This window comes from Callospermophilus lateralis, chromosome 9 (assembly GCF_048772815.1).
Source record: "Callospermophilus lateralis isolate mCalLat2 chromosome 9, mCalLat2.hap1, whole genome shotgun sequence".
Classification (NCBI taxonomy): Eukaryota; Metazoa; Chordata; class Mammalia; order Rodentia; family Sciuridae; genus Callospermophilus; species Callospermophilus lateralis.
In genome coordinates this window covers 4,082,440-4,107,612 of record NC_135313.1, presented here as the reverse complement: position 1 = coordinate 4,107,612, position 25,173 = coordinate 4,082,440, and the positions used below count along the sequence as shown (strand labels likewise).

Genomic DNA, 25,173 nt, shown 5'->3' with positions numbered 1-25,173 from the left:
AAACCGCTGCCTGAACACCGCCTATCGCGGAGCTTTAGGTCTGCATCCTCTCCCAAGAGCTTTTTCGTTTTAGCTCTTCCTTGTGCGATACGCTGAGCTGAGCAGGGGTCGGAGGCGGCTGCCTCCCTGGGTAGGTGGCTGCCGGTTACGCTGTAGCATTTGTTGAAAGGTTATTTTTGCATTGAGTGGTCTTAGCGCTTGGCCAAGTGGCTGTAAGGCAAGCAGTCATTTCTGACCCCCACGTCTGTTCTGTCCGTCTGTCCGTGTCTCCTGTGCCCGTACCCGCCGTCCCGAGTGTCCCAATGCTGAAGTCAGGTGGGGAATGAAGTTGGGAGGTGTCGGGGTCCTCCCTCCAACCACTTTCTTCTGGAGAGGGTTTTGGCAGGTCCTTTGAACTTCCATGTGCATTTGAGGACCTGCTTAACAGTTTCTGAAAATAAAATAAACTAGCCAGGATTTTTATGGGGTGGCACTGAACCCATAGATCATCTGGAGATGACTGACGTCTCGGCCACCCACGAATGTGAAGGTCCGTCCACATACGTAGACCTCCTTTAAAACCGCTCAACAGAGCGACTTCAGAGAAGCCTGGCACCCCTTTTGCATCGAGGGGAACTTTCTGAGATCCATTTCTTGGAGTGGAGAGGGCAGCAGATGATGGTGGGCAGCAGATGTTGGTGGGCTGGGAAGTGGGTGGATGTGACAGCGGCTCAGCCAGTAACAAACTTGCCGCGTGGAGTGAACCTGGAGGGAGTGCCTGGGACGCCTGAGGGACACACGAGCTGCCAGAGAGAGTGGAGGAAGCACTGATCTGAGGGTCCCAGGCTGGAGCAGGCTCTATGGGGGCAGAGACAGCCGCGGTCTGAGCCCATCCCCAGCAGCCCGGTTGCCATGGTGACGGTGGTGTGCTCTCCACCGTACATGACGCTACCTGCGTGTCCTGAAATGGCAGGGCTGCCTAAAATTAATCAGCCTATTTGGATGACAAATGTTGATCTTGGGCTGTGTCCAGCCGACGTCCTTCTATTGGTGAGGTGCAGGGGAGGGGAATGGGCGGTTCGTCCATTCTATCAGTAGCCCCCACACTCCGCGGCCCTTGTCCAGCCCAGAGCTGTCCATCTTCCTGAGACCTGCACGCTCATCCATCATGCTGGGAAACGTCCCCACGATCACCTGGCAACCTCCACCCGCTGCCCCCGCCGCGGGGCCTGCCAGCCCTCACAACTGTCCTACTGTGGGCAACTCCAAATCCGTGGCTGGCATCCACACGGCAATTTCAATTTGCTTTCCTGCAGTTAGCGCCACAAAACCCCCGCGGCAGCTGGCCCCAGTGAAGCCAGCAACGTCCTGGGGAGGGCCCTGCAGTGATGGCAGGGAGGGTGGTGCCAGGGAGGGTGGTGCCAGGGAGCCTCCGATGCAGCAACTAAGGGCCACGGTGCAGAAGCTCAGGAGCAGCCATTCTGCCTTCTGCCCTGGAGGAGAGGGTGGGGCTCCTCCCAGGGCACAGGAGGGGGCACGAGCAGGCATGTGCCCGGGCAGTGGCAGTGGGGTCATCGGGGTTGGGTTGGACTTTTCTGAAATCCTGGAGGTGTCAGAGCTTCTCGGGGGGCGAAGGGACTATGAGGGGCATGGGGGAGGGGCAGGAGGATGGAGGGTTCCGGAGTCATGCACCTCTGAGTCAAAGGCAGGAAGAGCTCAAAGGCAGTTCTCAGGAGAGGAGTGGAATGAGCCCGAGGTTGATGATGTGCTGGGGGACGGGCTGGGGACAGCTGGCCCTGTGGCAGAAGGGAGCTATTGGTTGCTCTCAGGGTCTTCCAGGTGGGGTCAGGATGTGGCCTCTGTATGCCAGCACTGCCCACAGCTAGCGGGCAGCCTCTTCTGCAAAACAGAACCATGCGATTGTTCTCCCAGGGACCTGGGAGTCGACCTGATGTGTATTGTGCCTGGGGAAGAAAACACGTTCAATCAATGTCCCTCCTGCCACCAGCCTCCTCTACTTCCTGCCTAAAGCAGTCCTGGACATCAGGGCCTCCCATCCCTGCAATCCAGGGGCTCGGCTCCCGGTGGGTCGCAGGTTCTGAACTCCAGGCCCCGTGGCTGTGGGCCTTCTCCAGGCCTCCTTGCTTGGACCTGGGTGAGCTCCATGCACTTGGCCCTGGGAGGGGCCTTGGTCCCAGGCAGAGGCCTTGCAGGGTGGATCCAGTCACTGCAGATGAAGCTTTTCTTTCCAGGGACTTTCGCAGTCGTCACGGGGCCGGGGCCTTGCTGTGTCTCGTGGCTGTGGACGGCGGGCACGGCAGGCCCTGGTTTTCTTTGCAGATGGACATTCTTCTCTGGCCTCCGTTGGGATGAGGGCAGCCTCCAGCGCAGTGGCGGGTGGGTGGAAGGAGATGCTGGCTTCCCGGGCGGCTGAGACACACAGCGGGGAGGTGGGCAGCACGTCCTGGCTCCTCTGCCTGCTGATGTGCTGGCCGCCTGGCTTGGTCCTCACCTGTAGACTGTGGGCAGCCCAGGGCCTGGTGGCTGAGCAGCTCAGGGAAGACTCAGGAGTCCCCAAGGCTGAGAGGCCATCCCTGGGTTCCGGGACTGGTGGAGACCCGTGTCCCGAGGGGAGATGGGCACACATGAGTCTCCCCACCTCCACCTCTTGCCCGGGGTGGTCCTGGGCGGCTGCGGGCGGTGCACCGGCCTCGGCAGCTGTCTGGCCTCCAGCAGGCTCAGGCCGGAGGCTTTCGGCTGGTGTCCCCCAGGTGGCTTGGGACTCACCCCAGGGCACAACTGGTGGTCTTTGAGGCAGCCAGTTCCACTGAGGGTCCACGCATCCTCCAGTGCAGAAGCGAGCAAAGACCACGGGCACGGGCCTCCGAGGGCCTCACCTCCTACCCAAGTGAGGCCGGCCGGCTGTGCGGGGCAGGCCAGGGGAGCTGGAGGCCCGGTTCCAGCTCTATTGCTCCCATCTGCCCCCTCCGCCGCCTCCTCCCCTCTGTGCTGACTCTCTGAAGTGCCGGGTCCACCAGCCCTGCCCAGTGCCCCTCTGGCGGTCTTATTAAGGAACGCTTCCTATTCCTCTGACTCTCCATGGACTCAGGCTGCAGGTGAGCAGACGCTGTAATTTCCCTCAGCCAATCAAGAGCTTCAGGGGTCCTGGGAGAGGATTCGAGAGAGGCTTCATGAACTAACACAGAGGCTGTTCTGGAGGGAACCCTTTAATTTGATAGTTAATGAAGTGGAGGCTCAGAGAGGTTAAGTTATTTGCTGAAGGATGCACAGAGAGCTAAGGTGAGCAGGCCTGGGGGCCCAGACCTTTCAAGTTCCACCCAGGCTGAAGTTATGTGGGACAGTAACAGTCCCTGCCCATTAGTGAGCCAAACTTCTGATGACCTCAGGGGCATGACCCCTGGATTAAGCACAGCCTTGCACTGCTCTCTAGATTTGTGATCTGGTTCACAGTTATTTCTAGCGTCAATTTTTCACACGTGTGGACTTTCTCCTTCGTCCTCAGTGCAGTCATGTGGCCAGCAGAGGGCGCTGGTGGCTAGGTTCCCAGATGACATAATGAATGAGCCCTCCTAAGAGTTTCTGCAATGACAGGGCAATCAGGGCTCATTTGGAGAAGAAAAGATTGAGCTTTCTTTATCCAAATCACCCGACCTGCTAAAAAGGATGTATAATACATAAGGATCCAGAGTGATTAAAATCCTTATGAATTTAATCAGAAATTCACAGTTAACCACTATTTGCTTTGGTGCAAATTGATGTGGAATAACAATCATGTGTTTCTGCAAATTTTTTTTAACTTGTGGGAAATTTGCTGGTGATTTGCTGGGGGAAGCATGGGGGAGGGGGCCATTGAAAGGAGAGAAAAGAAGGAAGGAAGCAATCGAAGGGGGCTCCCCGGAGGCCCTCAGTGCCCGTAGCTGGCTGTTGACGGCCTTTGTTCGTGAATTTCAGGCCTTTTGTTATTTATTATTATGAACAATAGGAAATCCTAATAATAACCCCTGTGTGTGCCATTGGCTGCCTCGGAGCCGAGTTCTCTAAATTGTTTCTTCCCTCTGGACCCATGTTTGGGTTGGAAATCCCCTCCCCCTTCTTCCACATTTTCTTCTGAATCATGCCTCAGGATCCCACCTCAGGATCCGACCCCTGGACCCTTCCACAGGCAGACCAGCTCCTAGGGCGGAGACAGACCACGCACCCCCACTGCCTTTCTCCCTGGACAAGGCAAGGTTTTCTGGAAAAGTGGAGGTGGGACCCCGATCCGGGGCCCTTGGAGGAAGGCAAGGTCAGAGCAGGGAACATGGAGAAGTCCTCACCATCTTTTCATTGTTGGGAACTTTTTTGTAGAAGGTTTTCTCTGTGTCTTCGATCCAAACCACGGATGGCTGGAGCTGCCTGGCCACCTGCAGAGGACAGAGAAAAGCCCTGGAGGTGACAGCCTCCCTCTTGGGGTGCGTGGGGTCTCCCTGCCAAGGGCAGAGCTTGAGGCCCTGGACAGTGGGGTCGCTGGGCCGGGCGCCCTGGGGTGAGCCCACCTGTGCTCCATTGCATGCCATGTTCACATGCCTGCTGCTCAGACCCGTGCACCGCAGGGCAGGCGCCGGCCTCCCTGCACCCTGGCAGCTGTCCCGATGGAGACGCTGCCCAGGACCTGAGCCTCCTCTCCATTCGGTTTGCAATAAACCCATGACTCTCAGCCGAAGACTATGGCAACCGGCCGAGAGTCCTGATGCCAGCCCACTAGCCACCCCATTTTCATTCAAGCCGGCCTACCAGGAGAAAACCCGAGCAGCACCAGGGCCCATCATGCTCCCCGTATCTGCATCCGGCTGCGCCTTTGTGGCCACAGTCTCCCTGGAAGGCAGCTCTGAGCCCCTCCAGGCCTCGCAGGGCTTTGCAGTGGAGCTGGGGCCGGACTGACCTGTGGCCCGTGAATAACTGCACACACCAAACAATCTCTTCAAATGCCCCCACGAGCGCGGAGCTCAGATATTTTTGCAACAATTTGTGCTTTGTGTGAAATCGCGACAGATAAAAGCTGTTTCAGCCACAGCGAGCACAGCGCGATGGCCTCCTATTTATATATTTCTTAAAACATCATTCGGCAACAGGGGTGATTCTGAACCAAGGCGGCCATTCAGTGGGTGAGGGAAAAACACTGGGGACACGGTGGCTGTTTTCCCGGCATTGTGTACCAAGTCGGGATGGGAAGCAGATTGTGCACCCTCTGGGACAGAGTGGACAGTGACTAAACGGGACTCTTGTGCCACACGACGCCTGGCTGGCTGCTCCATGGTGCCCAGCGTGCTGGACGGGCAGAGGGAAGGCAGTGCTGGGGGTGTGAGCCGGTGGGCCCAGAGCCAACAGCTCAAGGAGTCAGTCTCCAACATTGATCCCAGTCCCCAAGGCGCTGTGGGTGCTGACCGTAGGGAGCCCTGGCAATTGGTGATTGAGCAGGTGTGTGCCGGGCACGGGGCACACGTGCCGCAGCTGTTGGAGCCAGCATGCACCTGACACTGTCTCCTCCCCTGGGGACTTCAAGTGCAGGTGACATTGTTCATCTTTAGCTCAGCCCCACAGAGTGCACGCTGCTGCCTTCACCCTGCTCACATGGGGACCCTGAAGCTCGAGGACCTTCTGAAGCAAGGGCTATGAAGTGGCAGAAGCAGGACTCAGAGCCAGACTGACGGGGCCCTGCCCACCATCTCACCTGCACCCACTACGAACGCAGGGCAGCCCCAGAGCGCACTGCGGCTGGGCTAGGATGGAAATACCTCTCCCTGAGCCCAAAGCCCCGCTCTTTTCCTCCCTCCTACCCGTGCGCCTGCTGAATTTGGGGTGGCCTGCATTTGTGGGTGCTTTCTTTTTGGCCTGGACATTGTTTATTTTTGGCATCAGAGTCTGCAGAGGCACTGCCTCTCTCCTGGATTTATTGGTTAGAGAAAAGGCTACATAAATTGGATGGGACTGCGGTGGAGACGGATTGGAACCATCTGTGTGCTGGCCCCTGCCGTGGCTCTTCTCTCCAAATTCCAAGCGTGTGCTGTTGTGGCCACCCTCTGACCGGGTGCTGCTTGGCATGGTTTCCTAGTTGGGGATGGTGTTGCCTAGCAGCAGGTTCAAATTCTCAAGTTGATGCCTCCCCAGGCCACCTTGCCCTGGTGCTTTCATCAGTAAGATGGACACAATGCCCACTGCAGGATGAAGGGACTCCCTCCCCCTTCCGGCTCCCTCATCTGTGATCTTTTATTTAATAAAATCAGCTCTCGGATATGTCAAAGCAACTTATTAAGCGATTCTCCAGCTTAAACATTCCATGATTCTCGGAGGAAGATCGTGCGTGAAATACAGATGAAGAGGCACCTCGGAGCTGGAAATCCTAAGTCCTGGTCATTGTCCAGGCCTGAGAGGAACAGAGGAGGAAACGGGGGCTGGTCCACCTGGGTCACATCCAGGCTCTCACCTCTCTGCCAGTGTGGCAAGGAGGCTCAGGGTGTGGGTTCTGCCTGAGCAGCATCGCCCCAGCTGGGAAGCCACCAAAGGACACCCAGTCAGAGGGCCACAGTGCCAGGGAGCGTGGGTGGCAGTCTGTGGTTGGTATTTGGAGAAAAATGACGGCTGCGTACAGGGACAGTGGTGGGCAGGAGCCAGGGCAGAGGCGACCGGGGTAGAGGTGCAGCCCCTTCCTCACCCCAGTAGTTCAGTGGCTCTCGTTAGGGTCACCAGGAACCCCTGGAACACAAAATCCTGTCCTAGCCCATCCAAAGAGCGGCCTCCTGCCAGTCCCTATGTGACCCTGCCTAAGTTGCAGAGGTGGCTGTGTGTCCCCCTCAGCTCCGGTTGGCCCCAGCTTCCTTCCAACACAGGCTGCCCCCAGTCGGCCTCCCTGCCTCCAGCCCCAGAAGTAAATAAGACAATCAGAGGCTCCACATACAAGGTTTTATTAACCTTCTCAGAAAAAAAGATACATTATAACAACAAAGGCAGAATCTTATCTTGGTCCTTCTTAAACTCTCAGTACTACGTGAAACCACCAGAAAAACTGTTTTCACGTGAACAATGGTCTCTTGTCCTAGGCTCCACTGTACAGGACAGTGGGATGTCCGATCCCATGTCCATTTGGCAAGCAGAGGACTGTCTCTGCTTCATTCGTGTGCCCTGTCCTCTCAGTCCGGCTTTTCTTAATGGCATTTGCAGATGTGAGGGCCCAGTACTTCAGCGTGGCTTTTCTCTTTCTGCTCTTAGCAGAGCAGCTGCACGTGAACTTGAAGAGCAAGAGGCTTAAGCACTTGGGTCACCCTGGTGCAGTGGTGGATTCCTTCCCCTGCCGTCCACCCATGTCGAGGGCACACAGGGACATCGGGGTGATGGGTTTGCAAGGGCTCAGCTGTTACCCACGGATTGGAAGACATTCCCAGGAATGTCCCCCATGACGCCGGTCCAGCCACGGTCACTGCAGAGTTCTTCACACTCAGGACACCGCTTCTGACCTCATTGGCCACCTGCCACATGCTGGGCCTACAAGTCCCATGGCCTCTCCCCATTCCAGCTGGGGTCCCTGGGGCAGAGCATCCTGAGGGCTGAGTAACGTGCCCGACCAGCACCGGGGCAGTGCTGGGGCCCGAGGGGGACCTGGTCTGCCTGACCCCCGCGTCCACATTGCTGAGAAGCGTCCCACTGAGGTGCCGCCGTGGAGACAAGATGCTACTCCCAGAGCATCTGGACCCTTGACCTGTGTCCTCGCCATCCTTCACCCCAGCAGGAGGGCACGGAGACCTTCCCTGTCCTGTCCTTGAGAGTCTCTGGTTTTCCTGTCCCCGGGGGGCTGCATGGTGAGTGGCCACAGGCTTCCTGCTGACCTTGCCCAGCTCTGGAGAAGCACAGAAGACTGGGCAGTCGAGAGATGATCCATGGACAGAGGCTTGAGAAGGGAGACTCAGGGCCAGCTGGATGTTGTCCAATAGTTAAAAAAACTGCCCCGGGAAGAGACTGGCAGCCCACATCTGCCTGGACTGTGGAGTGAAGGCCACTCTTCCACGGGGGGAGCTTGAGGCCAGGCACTGTGTGAGGAGCTGGGGTGGTGGGTGGGTGCTGGGGACTCGTGGGCCTCCAGGGGGTGGGTCTGAAGGCAGGGACATGAGCTGCCAGGGCTCCTGGGGGACAGCAGGGAGGCAGAGTGGACACCAGGGAGGCTCAGAATCCGCTGGATGTGGCAAGAAGTGGGTGCCTGGAGGAGGAGGAGGTGGGAGCGCAAAGGGACCAGAGGAGAGGAGACGAGGAGTGAGCTGGGTCGCTGTGGCCCAGGGTGTGGGCAGGTGGGGAGGACTGGTGGGTCCAGGTGAGAGGAGCGGAAGGGTAGAGGGCTGGAGGGTGGGGAGCACATGGAAGGCTCTAGAGTTCGGACCGGGTCCTGGGAACCCCCAGGAAGCCTCTGGTCATTGCAGACTGCTTCACACCTGGGACACAGCTTCTGACCTCACTGGCCACCTGCCACATGCTGGGCCTGGAAGTCCCACAGCTTCTAGACCCAGGAGCAGCGTCTAGGTGGGAGGGGGACAACGGGCACAGGCGAGAGAGCCGCCCTGGAGGCCAGGAGAGGATAGAGGGCAGATGTGTGGGACAGATGTATGGCTGGGGAGGCCTTTCCTTACTGGTGGCGCCAAGGCAGCGCCATCCAGGGCCCGCAGCTGCCATCAGCGGTGCCTCTCTGATGTCCTGGGCTCCTCTCAACAAGTACGAAAGATGAAATCTCTGCCAATTTGCTAATGAAAAATGGTATCCTTTGCTCTTCTGATTTTCATTCAGCGATGACAAGTCTTTATTTAAATTACCCGTGGATAGTTTGAGGTCATGGACAATTAAATGTAATTAATTCATGATTGAACTTTTCTAAAGTTGTCTGGGAAAGTTCACTCCGATTGCCAGCAGAGGGCTCTTCAGCCCCATCGAATGTCACCTCGGGTTTTTAGTTTTGTGTGGATGATGGAAAGAGACCACGTGTGCTTTTCACATCCTGGGGATCCCTAGCTCACAACGAGTCTCCGTCCATGGGAGTCTCGTGGACCAGATAAATGCGTTCTGTTGAGCCACTCTGAGCCCACTTCCTTCCCTTGGTGGCTTGCTGGAGTCTCCGTCACCCTCCTGGGCTCCCTCCTGGCCCTGCTCTGCTTTGACACTGTCTTGGATGAATGTGGAGGCAGAGGTCTCTTCTGAGGCCTGGTCCCCACTGCCACAGGTTTTAAGGGAGTGTGGCCTTTGGGTGATGAAATGGCACTGACCACTGAGGGGTGTTAATGGGGCGTGTGTGTACATGTGGGGACGGGAATGTATGGGGACTCTACTTTCAGCTCAATCTTGCCGCGAATCTAAAACCATTCTGAAAAATAAAGTCTGAGTGAAAAAACAAAAAGCAAAACAACAACAACAACAAAACCAAAAAAAAAAAAAACCAAAAACAGTGGAAGGTTTGGACACCAACCTGCACCTCCCTCAGTCAGAAACCGCCTCCACCCCGCTGTGGAAGGTGACCTTGGCCTTCCCCAAGCAGGCCATTCAGGGCTGTCACAGCCCCCTCAACTGTCACAGTTGAGCGTCACCAGACTGCCCACTCCCTCTTCTCCTGTTTCTGCCCCTCTGAGGAGCTCTGCTGGGGTGGGGTGCTGGCCCTGCTGAACTTCACCTTGCACAGACAGGTAGTGTGCACCAGCACGTCATCCCCCCTGGCTGGGTGGCCCCTAGCCCTGTTCTCCTAGCCCTGGTCTCACGCGGGCCAGAGGGCCAGGTCAGCGTGCAAAAAGGAGGAAGAGGAGGGCCAAGAACCACTGCAGAGGAGAGAGCATCTGTTCCAAGACCCAGTGCAGGCCAGTGAGTCCCCTGCCTGGCCTCCCTTGACTCTGCCAAGAGGCCTGAGAGTCAGGCCATTCTGAGGGAAGAGGGGACGCTAGGGAGGGGGGATTGGGCAGGAAGTGGGATCCTGTGGACGCTCCCAAGGACTCAACAGCTCAGTGTTCCCTGCTGACCCTCGGGCCCAGGAAGCCCAAGTGGGGCAGGGCAGGGGAGCCTCCCCCAGGAGCAACTGGGGCCAGCATCGCAGGGTGGAGTCAGGTCCGGGCTCACGGGCAGATTCCAGGCTCTGGTTCTCCTGTATGTGGGTCCATCTGGTACTCTTGAGTCTTAATTTTCTTGTCTATAAAATGGGAACATTAATTCCTACCCCAGGCAGGGTTTGGCACCATTAAAAGGAAAAGCGTTATAACCGTCCTCAGTGCCTAGCTCCTGTTAGAGGCCAACAAGGGCCCCTTCTGCTCCTCCGCCCCCATGAACTGGGAAGGAGACCCGGGGGGCCGGAGCTGGGGGAGTCCTCAGTAATGGCCCTGCCTTGCTGACTTCTTTGTCCATAAATACTTTAAATATTCATCCTACACACACCAAATATTTATTAATTGGCTATTAAGAAATACTCATTGACTATTTTTCTAATATTTCCAAGACACACATCTTCTTTTCTGCGTATAGTCACAGGGATGTTTGCTGTGAGCGCTGTTGACTTGCACGATTTCTTTTAGGAAACACTTCCTGCTACTTACTGCCCTTTAGAGTTCAGTGTGAGATGAAGAATCCTCTGCTAAGGACCATAACAAAGGACTTGGACTTCGTGGTGGTGACATAATAAATCTGCGGCTTCCCGGGGTGCTCAGGCGGCTGGGTGAGGTGGGGCCACCAGTCAGAGGTGAAGCCAGGAAGTCTGCCACCAGCTGCACTCTCTGCTCTCTGGGATCAATTCTATGGCAGGAATTCTTCGCAGGAAGAGGTGAGGCGGAATCAGGCCCAGTTGTCCCTTCACCTCTGGCAAGTCCCACAGAGCTACATTGGGCCGAGCTCCGGCCTGGGTTCACATATCACAGAGACGTGCTCAGCTTCCTGCCCTTGACTTATCAACACAAGCAGAATCTCTCTCTTTCCTCTGGTTAATTAAAAGCAAAACCTCTTTGCAATGCAAATAGCTGCTTCAGTCAAGCTGGTGCACCGTGGCCTCACTGTGAACATGTTTTAATTGAATGACTCCCACTCCCGAGACCTTGGTGTCTTTCATTAATCAGCTATACACACAATAAAGGTGGAGTTTAACGAGGTGAGCGTCCCGAACTCTGACACGCGGCCCAGGCAGATAAATGTGTTGCTCCACGTTTTAATAATCTGACATCCGACGTCCGTGGTCCACACACGCCAGTTTGTGATCATTCTGATAAGTACAAACATAGCTTATCTGACACTGAGACAAAGCCTCCCAGTGGCGGGAACAAATGACCTCCTGGAACAAGGATCATGTCATTGGCTGGGCCCCAGATGCACACCAGGAGCAGGGGCTGGGCCAGCAGCCCCACTTCAGGAGGCTACTCGTGAGGACCTACTTCCGGCAGAGCTGTGTCGTGTAGTTATGAAACTGGAGGCTTTGGGGCTGGACTCTGAGGGGTCATAGGGCAGCACTGCCATCCAAGGGCGCTACTTAAATGCTCTGTGCCCCAGTCTGCTTATCAGTCAAATGGGACGGTGTTGGTGCCTGCCTCCCAGGCTGTGGTGAGCAGCAAGGTGGGGTGCATAGATGCTTGAAAACCGCTCATGCTTTTATATTTGTGTGCTTCTGTGTGTCACCTGACAATACCAAGTGTCCCTACAACTTGACATTTGGAGTGAACAAGGCTGGGTGCTCATTTGGGCCAGGGATGGGTTTCTGTTACTTTTCCTCTAAGACCTGGTGCTTAGCTTGCTGGTTAAGCACACAGAGGGCACAGGTCAGCTGCCTGGCTCCAGCTGCCAGCTCACCTTCAGGTCAGCAGCTGACCTGCAAAGTGTGCACACAGAGCCGGAGAGCCCCAGAGGCTCAGGAAGAACGGCCGAGTCAATGCCGCAGGTCCCACCCGTCAGGAGCCTGGAGAGGTTTTCTTCCACGGCAGCTGAGGAAAAGACCACGTCCCCGGCTTGGGGGATTTACCTTGGACTGAGGGTAAAATCAAACAGACCACATTAAGAAAACAGAGAACAAAGCCTTGCAAGTTCAAGTTCATCAGCCAGTAAGTTAATTGCCTGCCAGAACCACACTCGGCTTGCCAGGGAACTTCGACAACATATCATCCACAATGTCTAACATATGGTAAAAAGTTATTAATCACACCAAGAACCCGGGAAATGTGACACATGGTCCAGGAGAAAGCAATCAAGCAGAAATAGACTCGCGATGGTGCTGCGTTGGAAGGAGCGGAAAAGCTCTGCGAGGTTCAGGGACTTAGAGGAAAGATGGTCAATGAATGAACAGATGGAGAAGTGCCGCTCAGCATCGAAAACCAACCCCCAGCAGCGAACACAAGTTCTAGAATTAGGAACAAAGGTATCAAAAACTAAAAAATCCACACCACGGGTTTAACAGCAGATTGGGGATGATAGAGGAAAGGGCAGGTAAACGCAGACACAGTGACAGATTATCCAGTGGGAACAGAGACCTAGGGAGCAGAATTAAGGTGAAATATGCCTAACTGGAGGGTTAGGAGAGGAGAGAGAAGATGGGTGAAAAAATATTTGAGGAAACAATGGCCCCAAATACCCCAGATTTGGTGTAAATGATGTTATCTACAGATTCAAGATGCACTTGACTCAAAAGCAGAGTAAATATAGCCAACAGGAACGCCAGGTGCCGTGCGGTCAAACAGGCAGGAACCAAAATAAGGGAGACTCTCGGAGCCATCCCGAGAAGGGCAGAGCCCCCGGGAAGCAGGGACCCCGACTCAGCAACTCCTCGCCACACGCCACGCGTGACGTCTTCATGGTGCTGAAAGAAAAACATGTCAACCCTGAACTCGATGTCTAGCAAAGGTGTCCTTAAAGCTAGGGACAGTCTAGGGACAGTGTAAAGACTTTTAAGAGAAAGAAACGAAATCTCAGAAAATTGACTGCAGCCAATCTGCACTGAAAGAAGTGCTAAGGGGCTCCCTGGTGGAGAGGGCAGCCAGGCCGGCGGGAGTGTGGACAGCTGCAGGGGACCGGGGTGCTGGAGTGGTGGACATGTGGAGACCACGGAGACTGTGGCTCTTTCTCTTTTGATTTTTAAAGACCAATGGCTGTTTGAGGCAAAGATAGAAACATTCAATTGTGGTTTTGATTTAGCTGCAGAACTACAGCAAGGGCGGCAGGGGGCTGTGCTGCTGCTGGGCACGTGGATGGGGACAACACCGACTCCACGCAGACCGTGGAGAGCCTGGTGGGTGCAACCTAGAGCAGCCCTGTGCAATACAGTGGACACACCACTGAACGGACCGCGGAGGAACTGACAGGATCTACTAGGAAAATGCTGAATTGACCCGAAGGAAGGAAGGCAAGGAGACGCAGAAATGGACAATGGAGAATAGACAGGGAAATGGCCATAAAGATGGGTGGATACAACGGAGCAAGTGCACCCATTAAGTGACACATATTGTCAGACTGAATAAGAAAAAGCAGCTTTGTAGTATTACAGAGATGCTCTTTAAAGACACAGATACATAAAATACACATAGATGTGACCACGAGAAAGCCGGGGTGGCTACCTCCACATTAATATTAACTACAGGTAGACTTCAAGACAAGGGTCATTTCCAGGGATACTTCACAATGACAGACCAAGCAATCAGGAAAACAGTGACGAATCAGATGCATCTCCTAAGGGTGCTTCCGCCTGGGAGAGGTCGGAAGTCCACGTAGGCAGAGGCTCTGCTCTCAAGTCCAGCAATCACTGCTGTCTGGAAGACAGTGGCTAAGGGGTGAAACCACAGTACTGTCACTCACTCAGTTGTCGAAGGCTGTATTAGCTGAATGCCGAGAAGGAACTGCCGATACTGGGTAGTAACGACTTAGATCACAGTGGCTGTCCTTTACCGCGTCCGTGCACGTTTGATCTGTCACCACCTCCCACGTGGAGCCTGACCAAGCAGACCCGGCGGAGCCCTTGCCTTTTCACATCCCTGCTCTGCTTAGCGTACCGCGAGCTGCTCCAGGTCTCCCGAGGAAAGAGCTGATGCTCGGGAGCCACCGAAGCCCAACAGTTTATGCCACATGAGCAACGAAGCCCAAGTGCGAATGCCTGCTACATGTTATTACAGCGGGGCGGGCGGAGGAGAGAGACTGTGGATTGGATTTTCATTGGGCTGTGCAAGTGTTTGGTGGGGGGTCTGGATGGCACAGGAGGGTGTTTACACGGAAAACGAAGCTGCTCCTAATCGCAGGATGCTCAGCCAGGGGCGGCAACCAATGAATTGACAGAGGAGGCAATGGGGAAGTTAAAGAGAGATGCGCTTGTTGGCCTAAAAGAGTTATCTGCAGGACTTGAAAATGTGATTTGAAAGGGGGCGGAGAATCCGAGCCAGAGAAACGGAGCACGTACCTTGAAGACCATGTGCAGCATCATCTGCAGGCCGTTCTTGCCAGGGTACTTCCCAGCGATGTTGGCCGCCGACAGGTTGAAGAGGTTGGCTCCCGTTTCTGTGCAGATGGTGTGGACCAGCATTTTCTTCCCTACCCCGGACGGCCCAGCCAGCAGCAAGGACTTCACCAAGGGAGCTTTCTCATGCACGGCGGCAGACCCTGGAAAGGTGGGGGCCGAGGCTCTAAAATCCTGCTCTTTCAATCGGCTGCTGTGACTAAAAGACCCCACCAGAGCAACTGTGGAGGAGGAAAGGTTTATTTGAGGGCTCCGGGTTTCGGAGGTCTTAGTCCACAGAAGGCAGGCTCCATTCCTTAGGGCTCCAGGTGAGGCTGAACATCAAGGTGGAAGAGAGAGGTGGAGGGAAGTGGCTCACATGACGGACAGGCAGCAGACAGACTCCACTTGCCAGACACAGATACAGACCCCACAGCCACACCCTCAACGCCCCACCTCCTCCAGCCACACCCTGCCCCAATCACCACCCAGTTAATCCCACCAGTGATTAATTCACAGATTGGGTTAAGGCTCTCACAACCCACCCATTTCCCCTCTGTACCCTCTTGCATTGTCTCTCCTATGAGCTTTTGGGGGACGCCTCACATCCAGACCATAACACCTGCCAGGAACACCAGTGGTCCTTCACTAAGAGCCTCAGGGCTCGCACCTCATGTGGCCCTGGTTTTTGCACCATGATGATCGTGGGAAGAAGGTGAGCCTGGGTATGGCTCCTGCCCTGGGCTGCAGCGTCTCTGGTTTGTACACCAGAGCTGGGTTGGAGCCCTAGGGTCAATGGTCACTCAATACCTCCTTTTCTCCCTCTCCCCCCCACACCTTCCCTAACTCCCAGCATTAAGCTGAACTCCTGGGGTAGCTTTTCTTGGATTTTTACTTTTATTTCTTTAGGGGTTCTCCACCTCCAAGCAACAGCACAAATCCCTGCAGGCTTGGGAAGGAAGGTGGGGACGGAGTCCGTGAAGTGGGCCAAGGAGGGTCCCTGGAGCCTGCCTTCCTAGCATTTAGTGGTGCTGACTGTGCCTAGACCCAGGCAGGAAGTAGCCTCAGCTTCCTCCTTCTTCCCTGGCCTTTGTCCTGTTGGGCAGCACAGTCAGATTGACGCTGGGTAGTAAGTGACTTGAATTACTGTCACTCTTCCAGGGTTCCTGCCTTGTGTTCTCAACCACACTGCCCATCTCCGGGGGTGGGGAGTCTCCATCGCAGAGAATGCAAGCAGAGCTTGGATCGGGCACCGGGCATAGTGAGAAAGGAATTGGACTCTGGACAGCCTTCCATACCCCGGGGCTGAATGGACAAGGAAAGCCTGGCACCCCTCTCCTGCCAGGGAAAACCGTGTGCCTTCCTCACTTCCACTACCCCAACCCTCGCTAACAAGCAAACATGCTTATTCAATGTCACCCTACAGAGGGCTGGCTCATGTGGAGGATGGTGGATAATTGTGAAAATCGTGTTTGCATACATCACATAATTTCCTGTACAAGAAAAAGGAAAAGGAAAACCATATCATAATTATTACGGGCACATTAACAACTGGCCTAAAGGGGCAAAGAGCTGGCCAAGGCTAACCACGTGGTGATAGATGTTTCCAGTACAAGGCTGACCTGAGGAGGAGGGTGGACGGCTCCAGTGGGGGCCCACAGTGACACAGGCCTGTGGTGAGTGATTCCAGTAGGCAAGGTGACTGGGGATGGACAGTGAGGGGGCATGAGAAGGATGCCACCAGTTGTCGGGGTCCCTGAAGGGTGGCCGGCATTGCACACTGCAGGGCCCAGGGGCTGGAAGAGGTGCAGGGGGAAGGAACAGGACCAGGACAGAACCTGTGGCAGGGGCAGCCGGAGATGCCGGAGAAGGTGTGTGTGACGTGCTGAAGTCACGTTCCAGGGGAGGGGTCAGGCTGACGGCCCAGAGGCGAAGAGGGTGGCTCGGGAAGGCCTCTGCCCCTGGGAGCCAGGTGACCCAAGGAGGCTGAAGGTGGGTGGGTGGACCTGGGAGTCAGCAGGGCTCTCCCTGCTGCTGCTGGGGTGGCCGAGAGCCACGGGAGCTTCTGGTTTGGGGAGGATTGCAGAGTACAAGGAAGGCCAGGCTTCTGATCCGGATCCCAGTTTTATCTCTTCCCACCCCTCACCATGTTGGAGATGCTTGCTCATCTGGAAGGCGGTCACGGAGTCCATCTGCATGTCGTGGTGGGGAGTGGCCACGGGTGTGAATCCCCACTGAGGACCATGCTTCTGCTCAGGAATCGTCCCCTCCAGGCCTTTTCTCCCAGGTCTTCCCCGTGGGTGTCTGGTTCTTCGACAGACACCAGGCTGTCTCTTACCTACTAAGGTGGCTTTGGAGCCTCAACCTGTTCTTGAGAGCCCGGGATGGGGCCGTTTCCCAGTCTGGTGTGAAGAGTGGCCGTGTGGCTTCTCTGAAAGGCCAGGTTTGTTAGTTGGGGCAGTGGCCACCACGAAGGACCTGAACCATCCGAGCTCAGAAAACAAGAAACCCTACATTCCTTTCTGTAACTGGATACTGTTTTGACACACGACCCTGATACATTAGGAAGGCGAGTGGCAGCCACAGGTGTTGGGCTGTGGGGGCGGGTGGGGGTGTGGGGGTCTTTCTGGGTTCCTCTGGTTTGCAGACAGCTCATGAAATTTAAATTAAGCACCTGAAGGCTTCTTAAACATTCCAGACATGACACAAAACCTCTGTCGGAAGAAAAGCCCCGTGGGGTCTGTGTCCAGAAGGGCGGCCGGACAGCAGGCCCTTTGATGGAGGAGCGCAGGGCGGGGGAAGTGCTTCCTGGGCACCCCTCACAGAGGCTTTCCGACAGGAAACCCCCACAGCCCCTCACATCCACAGCCTGAGCCCTGCTGGCCCTGCGTGCTGTGGGCTTTCCACACTCTGGGATGAGTGTGAGGTCCAACCTGCTATTTTACTTACATTGACTCTGTGAATGTTATAGGTTGTAGACACTGAGTTGTTGCCCCCAATCCATCTACTTGCTGGGATGTGCATGTTAACATCACCCCAGGTTCCATTTACTGTGTCTGACATGACGTTAGAAGAGGACTCAACTACTTCTTGCCAGTTGGCTTAAGCTCCTCTTTAGATCAGAGGTGCTCAAACTCCTCCCATTGCAAGCAAAGGAGACAGTGAGACTGCTACGTCAGTCACAGGTGCTCCCCGGGGCACTGCCCCTGCTCCAGGTGGCTTGGGCACACCTGGGGTGACAGCAGCAGAGGTGGGGGCTCCAAGGAAGCATGCCAAACTGTGGCTAGCAGTGAGAGTGGACCTTGGGGGGCTGGCCCAGCCTCAGGTGAGCCTGGGGACCCAGAGGCCGCCTCTGCTCAGGAGCAGTGAAGAAGCGCACGCACAGAGGCCCACGGCCACCCGTGCTCCCTCTGATGCCACTCACTTTAACGGAGGTGCTTGCTTTAGCCACTCTCTCTCCCACAGACCCCCTGAAAGTCCCCAGCCCGGACGTGCCCTGCCTGGAGCACTTCCCCATGCTGGGGACGCACTGTCGAAGGGCAGCGAGGCTCACTCAGAAATATCAGCAGCAGAAGCAAAGCTGCAAAGAACATCCACACTGGGACCACCCGCGTGTGGAAAGGCGCCGTGGTCCTTACCCAGAGGCAAGATCCCGTAGAGCGTGATGAGCTGTCTGACGTCCAGGAGGGAAGGCATGGGCTCTATGGACACGTGGCGGAGTGTGGTCCCCAGGTAGCTGTACTCACCTGAGAGGAAAGAAATGGGGATCAGTAACAGAAGAGCAAAATAGTCAGAGAACACTCATTCACCCTGCAGAGTGACTAGAGCAGGGCTATGGAGACTCACTGTGAAGAACACGTCTATCTAGAGGACAGTCTGCAGAGCCACCCAAGCCAGGGGACACCACTGTCCTACCTGTAATTAACTGGGAATTACACTGGTGACTACACTAACCTGATATTTAAACAAATAACATTTGAATATTGGGTTCTGGGGAACGAGACAAAGTTCTTAAACGAGGGACATGCAAAGGAAGCTAAAATTCAATGGGTTTTGCTTTATTTATATTCTAAGAGGTTGTATATAACGTTTGCACAAACTTAAAAAATAAATTATTTCAGGCCCATGTGGAATCTGCTTTGCAGCAGTGCAAATCTGAAATCTAAAATGCAGTCATCTGAAAGGAAGGGTAGGAGTCTAATTTAGGATAAATAGAAACATCTCCTTTTGAAGGTAATATTCATTTACATTTTTATCATTTTTAAAGGGTTGCCAAAGGAATAATACAGAAATAAATCTCTACAGGTTTAATTAGAAGATATCAAAGGGCTTAATTGTAACCAGCCATAAATCTGAAGCGTTATTTTCTAACTAATTTAGATAAGGTCACCAAGAAAATTAGTTTGGCTGTCTCCATTTGTCACGAGGATGGGCCTTTATACGATCATATGATCCTCTTGATTTGTGCCTGAATTTGTAGTAAAAATATTCAATGAAGAAATAGCAGTGTCTGGGATGGTTTCCTACAGCTGACCTCCTAGCAAGAACTGACCCACAGGGCTTTGGGGTTGAGGTTTAGGGATGCAAGAGCAGACCTGCGTATGAATCACAAAAAAGTATCAAAAGCTTATACGCTTTTGCAAATTCTAAGAACAGTAGGGTTAAAATTCAGACAATGGTGGCTGCTTTGTTGCAGAGGGCAGGCTTCCAGGCCTCTGAATGAGAGAGTCCTTGGCAAGGGCAGCGTGTTGGGTGCAGGGATGAGTAATGATGAAACCTCCACCACGGCTTCAGATGCCCACGCTCTTTAATGAGCAGGTAATAAATACCAGAGTGGTTAATTTAGCCTTCACCAGGAGAGAGGTCCCACAGCACCCGTTCAACCCAGCCCTTATTAACAGCACACACGTCGTTAGAGAGGATAGGGAAGTGACCCTGATTCTCCTGCTATGTAAACCCATATTAATGACCAGACTCACTGTATTTCCAAAACCTAATGTTTTTTTTTTTTAAGCAGATTATATAAAATTGAATTAGGGAGTGTTGGTTCTGATACAGTGAAGGTGCCAGTCGCCCAGGCGGTTTGCCAAGCTAGGAGGCTCCATCTACTCGGAAAGCACAATCTAGCCATTCTCTCTCCAGCTGACTGCCTGAAAGTCCTCAGCCCAGACCCAAAGACGGCAGACGTGCCCTCGCTGGAGCCCTTCCTCATGCTGGGGATGCCGAAGGAATAATACAGAAATAAATCTCTACAGGTTTAATTAGAAGATATCGAAGGGCTTAATTGTAATCAGCCATGTGTTTGGTGATTGCCCAGGGAGGATCCGTAATCTTTTCTCCCACCCACTCCAGAGCTCAGAAAGTTCTGGATTCCCTGCACAGGTACCAGACCTTCCACAAGGGAGGAAAGAGAAAAACAGCAGAAGAGGTGTTTGAGACAGAGGATGTGAGAAAGGGCCCAGATGCCCAAGACAGGGGAGAAACGGACCCTGCCCGTGGGCTGAGCCCTGGCCCTGGGCAGTTTCTGCACACAGAACTGCAGTATGCAACCTTTGTGGAAACAGGGTCCTGGCCCATGGGCTCATCAGGATGGACCCTAAATCCCATAGGACTGGAGTCCTCACACAAAGGTGAAACTGGACGTGAACGGAGGCACAAAGGAGAACACCACGCCCAGAGGAGGGCAGAGACGGGCAATGCCGCTTCACACCAGCGAGCCCCAGAGATGCCACAGCTACCTGCGCAGGGCAGAGGCTGGACAGGTCACCTACCCACACCCTCACACTGGCCTCCAGGACCTGAGGCCATCAGCCCGCATTCCTCAAGCCAGCCACGACCTGCCAAGGTGATTCTGCACATGGTCCCCGATGAGCACAAAGAGAATCAGGGAGGAAGAGCCCAGTAAAAAGAAATAAAAAATACCCACAGAATGAAAATGAATCAGCCCCACATGTTCCCATTGTCCCTAACAGTGTAAGAAAGAAGGAAATGGAACAATCTATTCAACAATGCTGGGTCTTTAAACAGGCTCCTCAGACATGGGTGAGCGGACACGGGAGGCTCCCTGGAACAGGCTCTCCTTGGCTAGGAGCCTCTGAGAGGCACTCGGGATTTTCTGAGTGGTGATCCCCAGCCTGATCCAGCCTGTCCTGCACGCCAGAACCCTCAATAGCTCTAGGGACCAGGCAGAGCTAGACAAAGCCCAGGTGAGCCGTCTCCTGCGCAGAGCTTCCCGGTGACAATGAGGACCACGTCACATGTCTCAGAGACTCGTGCTCCTGTGTCCTTTCTGCTGCAGTGGCTCTGCCAAGCCTGCATGGGAGCTGCCTGGGACGTTCTTCTTGTGCATAGGACCTGAGCCAGAACCCCCAGGGATGGGTGCTTGGGAACCCGCTGAGTCTTCCGACCTTCAGGCAGGGGATGGACTTCAGGGCGAATGTGGCTCAGTTTCAACCAAACGCAGCTGTCTCTGAAGCCTGGTGCTGACGGGATCATCTAGGGGAACACCCATCTCTGTCTCTCCTCAGCCAGTGGCCAGCCTCCTCTTGCCTTGTGCTTTGTGATGTGGACGGGTCGGGAGGCACATGTGGGGCACCACAGAGCCAATTCCTTCTTCACAGGAGTGCACTGAGCCGACGGAGGACTGGAGACAGCAGGAGGGGTGTCGGTGGCTGGCCAGGGTGTCTCTGCTGCCACGTGCTCAGAACTCGTGGAGATTTTCCCAGGTGGTGGCTGCCATCACCTCACCCTACAGGAGTGGCACAGGAAGCTCCTGGGGGAGGCAAGGTGGAGCCTGGGGACAAACCCAGTCCGGCCAGGGTCCAGAGGTGGGCATCCAGCCTGCATTCTGGTGACCTAGGAGGTCCTCATGAGCACTAATGTCCAGAATATCTCTGTAGCACTCTGGTCCCACTGGGAAGCTTGCTGGTCCCTAGGGGTGGGATGGGGCTCCTGAGAAGGACTTGGCAGTTTGGGGGTTGTGAGGAAATGTGCTGTTTCTTGCACACCTCCGAGTGGGCTTCCTGGGCATGGGGCCAGCGTATGGAGATGGACAGCCGGACAGTGTAGAGTGAGGCCCGGGAGGGGTGCGGACTGGTGAGCTGGGGAGGCGAGGGGCGGGGAGGAAGGGCTAGGTTTGCAGGCAGGCCCACCCGTCTCTGGTTCTGTCCTCTCCTCTCCAATCTCTTGCAGCCAGACCTGCTGTGAAGGGGATGGTGACAGGGATCTGAGTGGTGCTGGGAGGGGGTGGGACTACAAATCCTGACTCCCAAAGTGACTCCCAGCCCTGTGGAGCATGGCTGGACGCCTGGTCTGGTCTGCTGGAAAAGCCCAGGTCTGCCTGTCTGTCCTGCCTGGAGGAAGAGCCAGGAGGCACAGTCTGTAGGCTGCCCTCCTGAAGCCGTGTAGGGCTCTGAGCACGCAGCTCTGCAGAGAAGAGAACCAGCCAGGTTCTCTTGCTCCAGAACCAGCCAGGCCGCGCCTCTGTGTGCTGGTGTCACAGAGAAACCAAGAAGTTCAATCAAAATCAGGGCATCGGACTGAGGAGAGGCGCCTGCAATTATTTGGTTCCAGTTTCCCTTACGTGGGAAGTCTGTCCGGCCTGGCTGGCGAAGGAAGCTCCAGGCACGAACTGCTGTGTTCCAAAATCAGTAAGACATTGGGGAGCCAGTGACCAATGAGCAAAGGAATGTCCAGACTTCAAGTCCTCCTCCAGACCCGAGGGTGTGGCATGAAGGCACTGAGCTCCGCTTAAGGAACAAAAGCCAAAAGCCACCAAAGGCAGTGAGGTTCAGCTGGGGCTGTCCCAGGATCAGAGGCTTTCCCATCCTGCCAGCCCCAACAGAATGGCAGCTGGGTCTGCAGGCCCATCAGACTGGGTTCCACCCCGGAGGCTGCAGGTTCATGTGGGAGGACGTCAGAGGGTTGCCCTCCGCAGAGCTTAGCAGCCTCCCCTGCTTGGACCCCCGGGGTAGCAGCACAGCGATGCCCTGACTCCCTTTGACCTTGGCGGTTAGCTGGAATGGTTTTGAAAAGGAAGACACCCCTCACCTGCTGCTGGGGTACCCGGTGGTGAGGACATACAGAGCAAATGCTTGGATCTTTCTAATTGCCAGTTTGTAAGACAATAAACTGGCCTCTGGTCATACTCTGTGAAGATGACAATTAGGTTTTTTTTAAATGTCATTAAGAACTTTTGAATAAAAATATGTCCTATGGATTTCAATACATCGTATTTCTTATCCTCACTGAGCTCAGTACGTTCCCCTTTGGCCTGAGGAGTTCCCTCAACTTGTCTCCTGTTTCCTTCAACTTTTGTCTCTTCATAAACGAGTTTCTTCAACCTGTTTTCTGCCGTGAGCCCAGTCACCTCTGACAGCTTCGTCACCATGTGGCAGGAGGTATCTCGGGCTCCTCTCTGTGTCCCCTGCCCTGTCTGGCACTGGCCATTTCTCCGAGAAGTGCTGGCTTCTTCAGTGGGAGATGGAGTGTTAAGGACACAACCCGAAGGCCAGGGGCTTTGGTGGCTACAGGTTGGTCCTGCCTGGTCCGAGAGCCAGAAGGTCATTCTTTCCAGGTGTTTTGACTGGACAGAGCTGGGAAGGCCATGCACCTTGGTATTCATCATGGTCGCCCTACCTTAAAAGCATCCGTGTTAAAATCTTAGAATCTCAAAAGTATCCATCAGTTCCTGGGAACTGGGCCTCTGTGCTTTACCAGTGTGAGATAGAAACACCCCGTGTGTTGGAAGTGGATTTCCAGTTTCCCCAACTCCTTCTACATGACACAGACACCCCACTCTCAGTCTTCAGGACATGGGGGTGGGTGGCAGGCCCCACAACTTCTCAGTTGCCTACCGAACGGTGCACCACCCGCATAGACACACACTCTCATGCCAACCAGTACTGCCCAGGATACTGAAGGCACTAAGCCCTTGTGTTTACCAGCTCTTCCTCCCCGGTTTCTGTGGCTGTGTGACCCACTGTCAGAGCAGACAGCTCTCTGCACTCACCCTCTGCCTGGCAGCCCTGTTTGGTCTCAGGTTCAGAAATGAGTATGCCCTGCAGGTTGCCACCAGCCCTGGTGTCAGATCTCTCTCCTCCGTTTCCACTGAGGTAGCTCCTTCCTAGCAGATTCCTCAAGATGGGCACATGGGCAACATACACTGAGTTCTTGCCTAGTTAGGAGCTTGTGTCCTGTGTATGTGAACATGAGTTTGGGTGAGTTCAAAATCCTCGGATCTTATTTACTGTGTTTGACTATCTCAAAGATGTGGCTCCATCTGCTTCTGATATAAAATGCTGCTGTTCACCTATTTCCTTTCCCTTATGGGCCACTGATTCCCAAGGCACCTTTATAGAATGTGCTTGGTGTTGGTGAAACTGAGTCTCTGCTCCCAGATTCAGTGTGTCTTTCCTGATGCTTTCATGTCTTTTTTAAAGAAAGTCTCATGAGTTTGGTTCCGTAGTGTTCTGCCGCTCCCCTTTGGCTCTTCTTCAGGGACATTTTTGTATGTTGGACCTTCTTTGTCTTTTTTCAGTATTTGATAGGTTCTTCTGAATTTTTAAAAATCTCTATTAATTTCTAATTTTACTTTAAAAATTTCTGTCTTTTACCTTTTATTTCTCTTAAAGCATTGTTCTTTATGAGCGCTTTATCTAAATGTTTTTTTTTCTAAAATATTTTTTCCTTTATTAAGACTTTTCTTGAGTTTCACCACCTCATTCCTGAGTTTTTCTAATTCTACTTCATGCTGTTCTTACATGTCTTCTATAATTTTAATGCATATTATTAGCTTCTGCTCTATGGCAATGTCTTTTTGAGATATTTTTCCTAGGATAATTTTATGTGGGCTTTGACCTTGAAGTTTTCTGTTGCTAAAATTTATGTGAGTTAACTGTCTGTTTTTCTAGAAGACGTGGCTCAGGATGGCTTTTCTAGTTCTGCAAATCTTCCTCTCCTGTTTTCATGTATGTGGAAACATGGGGCCTGTTCTAAGTCATGCTCTGCCTCCGGTCCCCTCTCCCAATGCTTTTGTTCTCTCTGTTTCATCTTTATTTTCCCTGTTCTGCTCGGTTTTGGTTCTACTCCCAAGAGGTTCCTTGGTTTGGAGCCCCGTCTAAGAAGGGCACAGCGGAGGTCACTCCCAGAGTTTGTCAGTGTGGACTGCTTCGGCCCTTTGCACTGATCTGCCATGGACACGCCTCTCTGTTTCAGTTCAGTTCTTGCCCAGCCCACGGCACCTTTCAGTGAGGGCTGGCTGATTACTTTGAGGCTCTGCTGTTCTCAGGTCCTTCAGTGTCCCCAAGGCTTGTACTTTGAGGCTCAAGAGTAAATATTTTTTTAAAAAAATATTTATTTATTAATTTATTTATTTTTAGTTTTCGGTGGAACAACATCTTTATTTTATTTTTATGTGGTGCTGAGGATCGAACCCAGCGCCCCACGCATGCCAGGTGAGCGCCCTACCACTTGAGCCACCTCCCCAGCCCTTAAGAGTAAATCTTGTCATTTAGTTTTGGAGTAAGGGAGGCCTGAGGGTTTTTGGTACCTGGTTGCTCTATTAGAGTGAATAATGACACAGATCATACTATGCTGAACACGGAGAGACTTCGGGCATCTACACTGACACCACCACAATTCAAAAAGGTTCCGTCTTTCTTACAGAAGAATGGTCCCTTTCGGTGTAGGAGGCGTGGTGGGAAGAGAACCCCACTCCACCAGCATCA

The 25,173-nt window shown here is 54.0% G+C and overlaps 1 protein-coding gene across 1 annotated transcript in view; it reads right to left on the bottom strand.

Annotated features, from left to right (window-relative positions):
* Positions 1-25,173, bottom strand: part of Drc11 (dynein regulatory complex subunit 11) — a 124,226-nt gene that overhangs the window by 16,083 nt on the left and 82,970 nt on the right. Inside the window, exons 15-17 of the mRNA XM_076866405.2 lie at positions 18,085-18,192; positions 14,411-14,610; positions 4,317-4,403 (exon numbers count right to left, since the gene is read on the bottom strand). Coding sequence (XP_076722520.2) covers positions 4,317-4,403; positions 14,411-14,610; positions 18,085-18,192 — 395 coding nt within the window. The remainder of the gene's footprint in view (positions 1-4,316; positions 4,404-14,410; positions 14,611-18,084; positions 18,193-25,173) is intronic.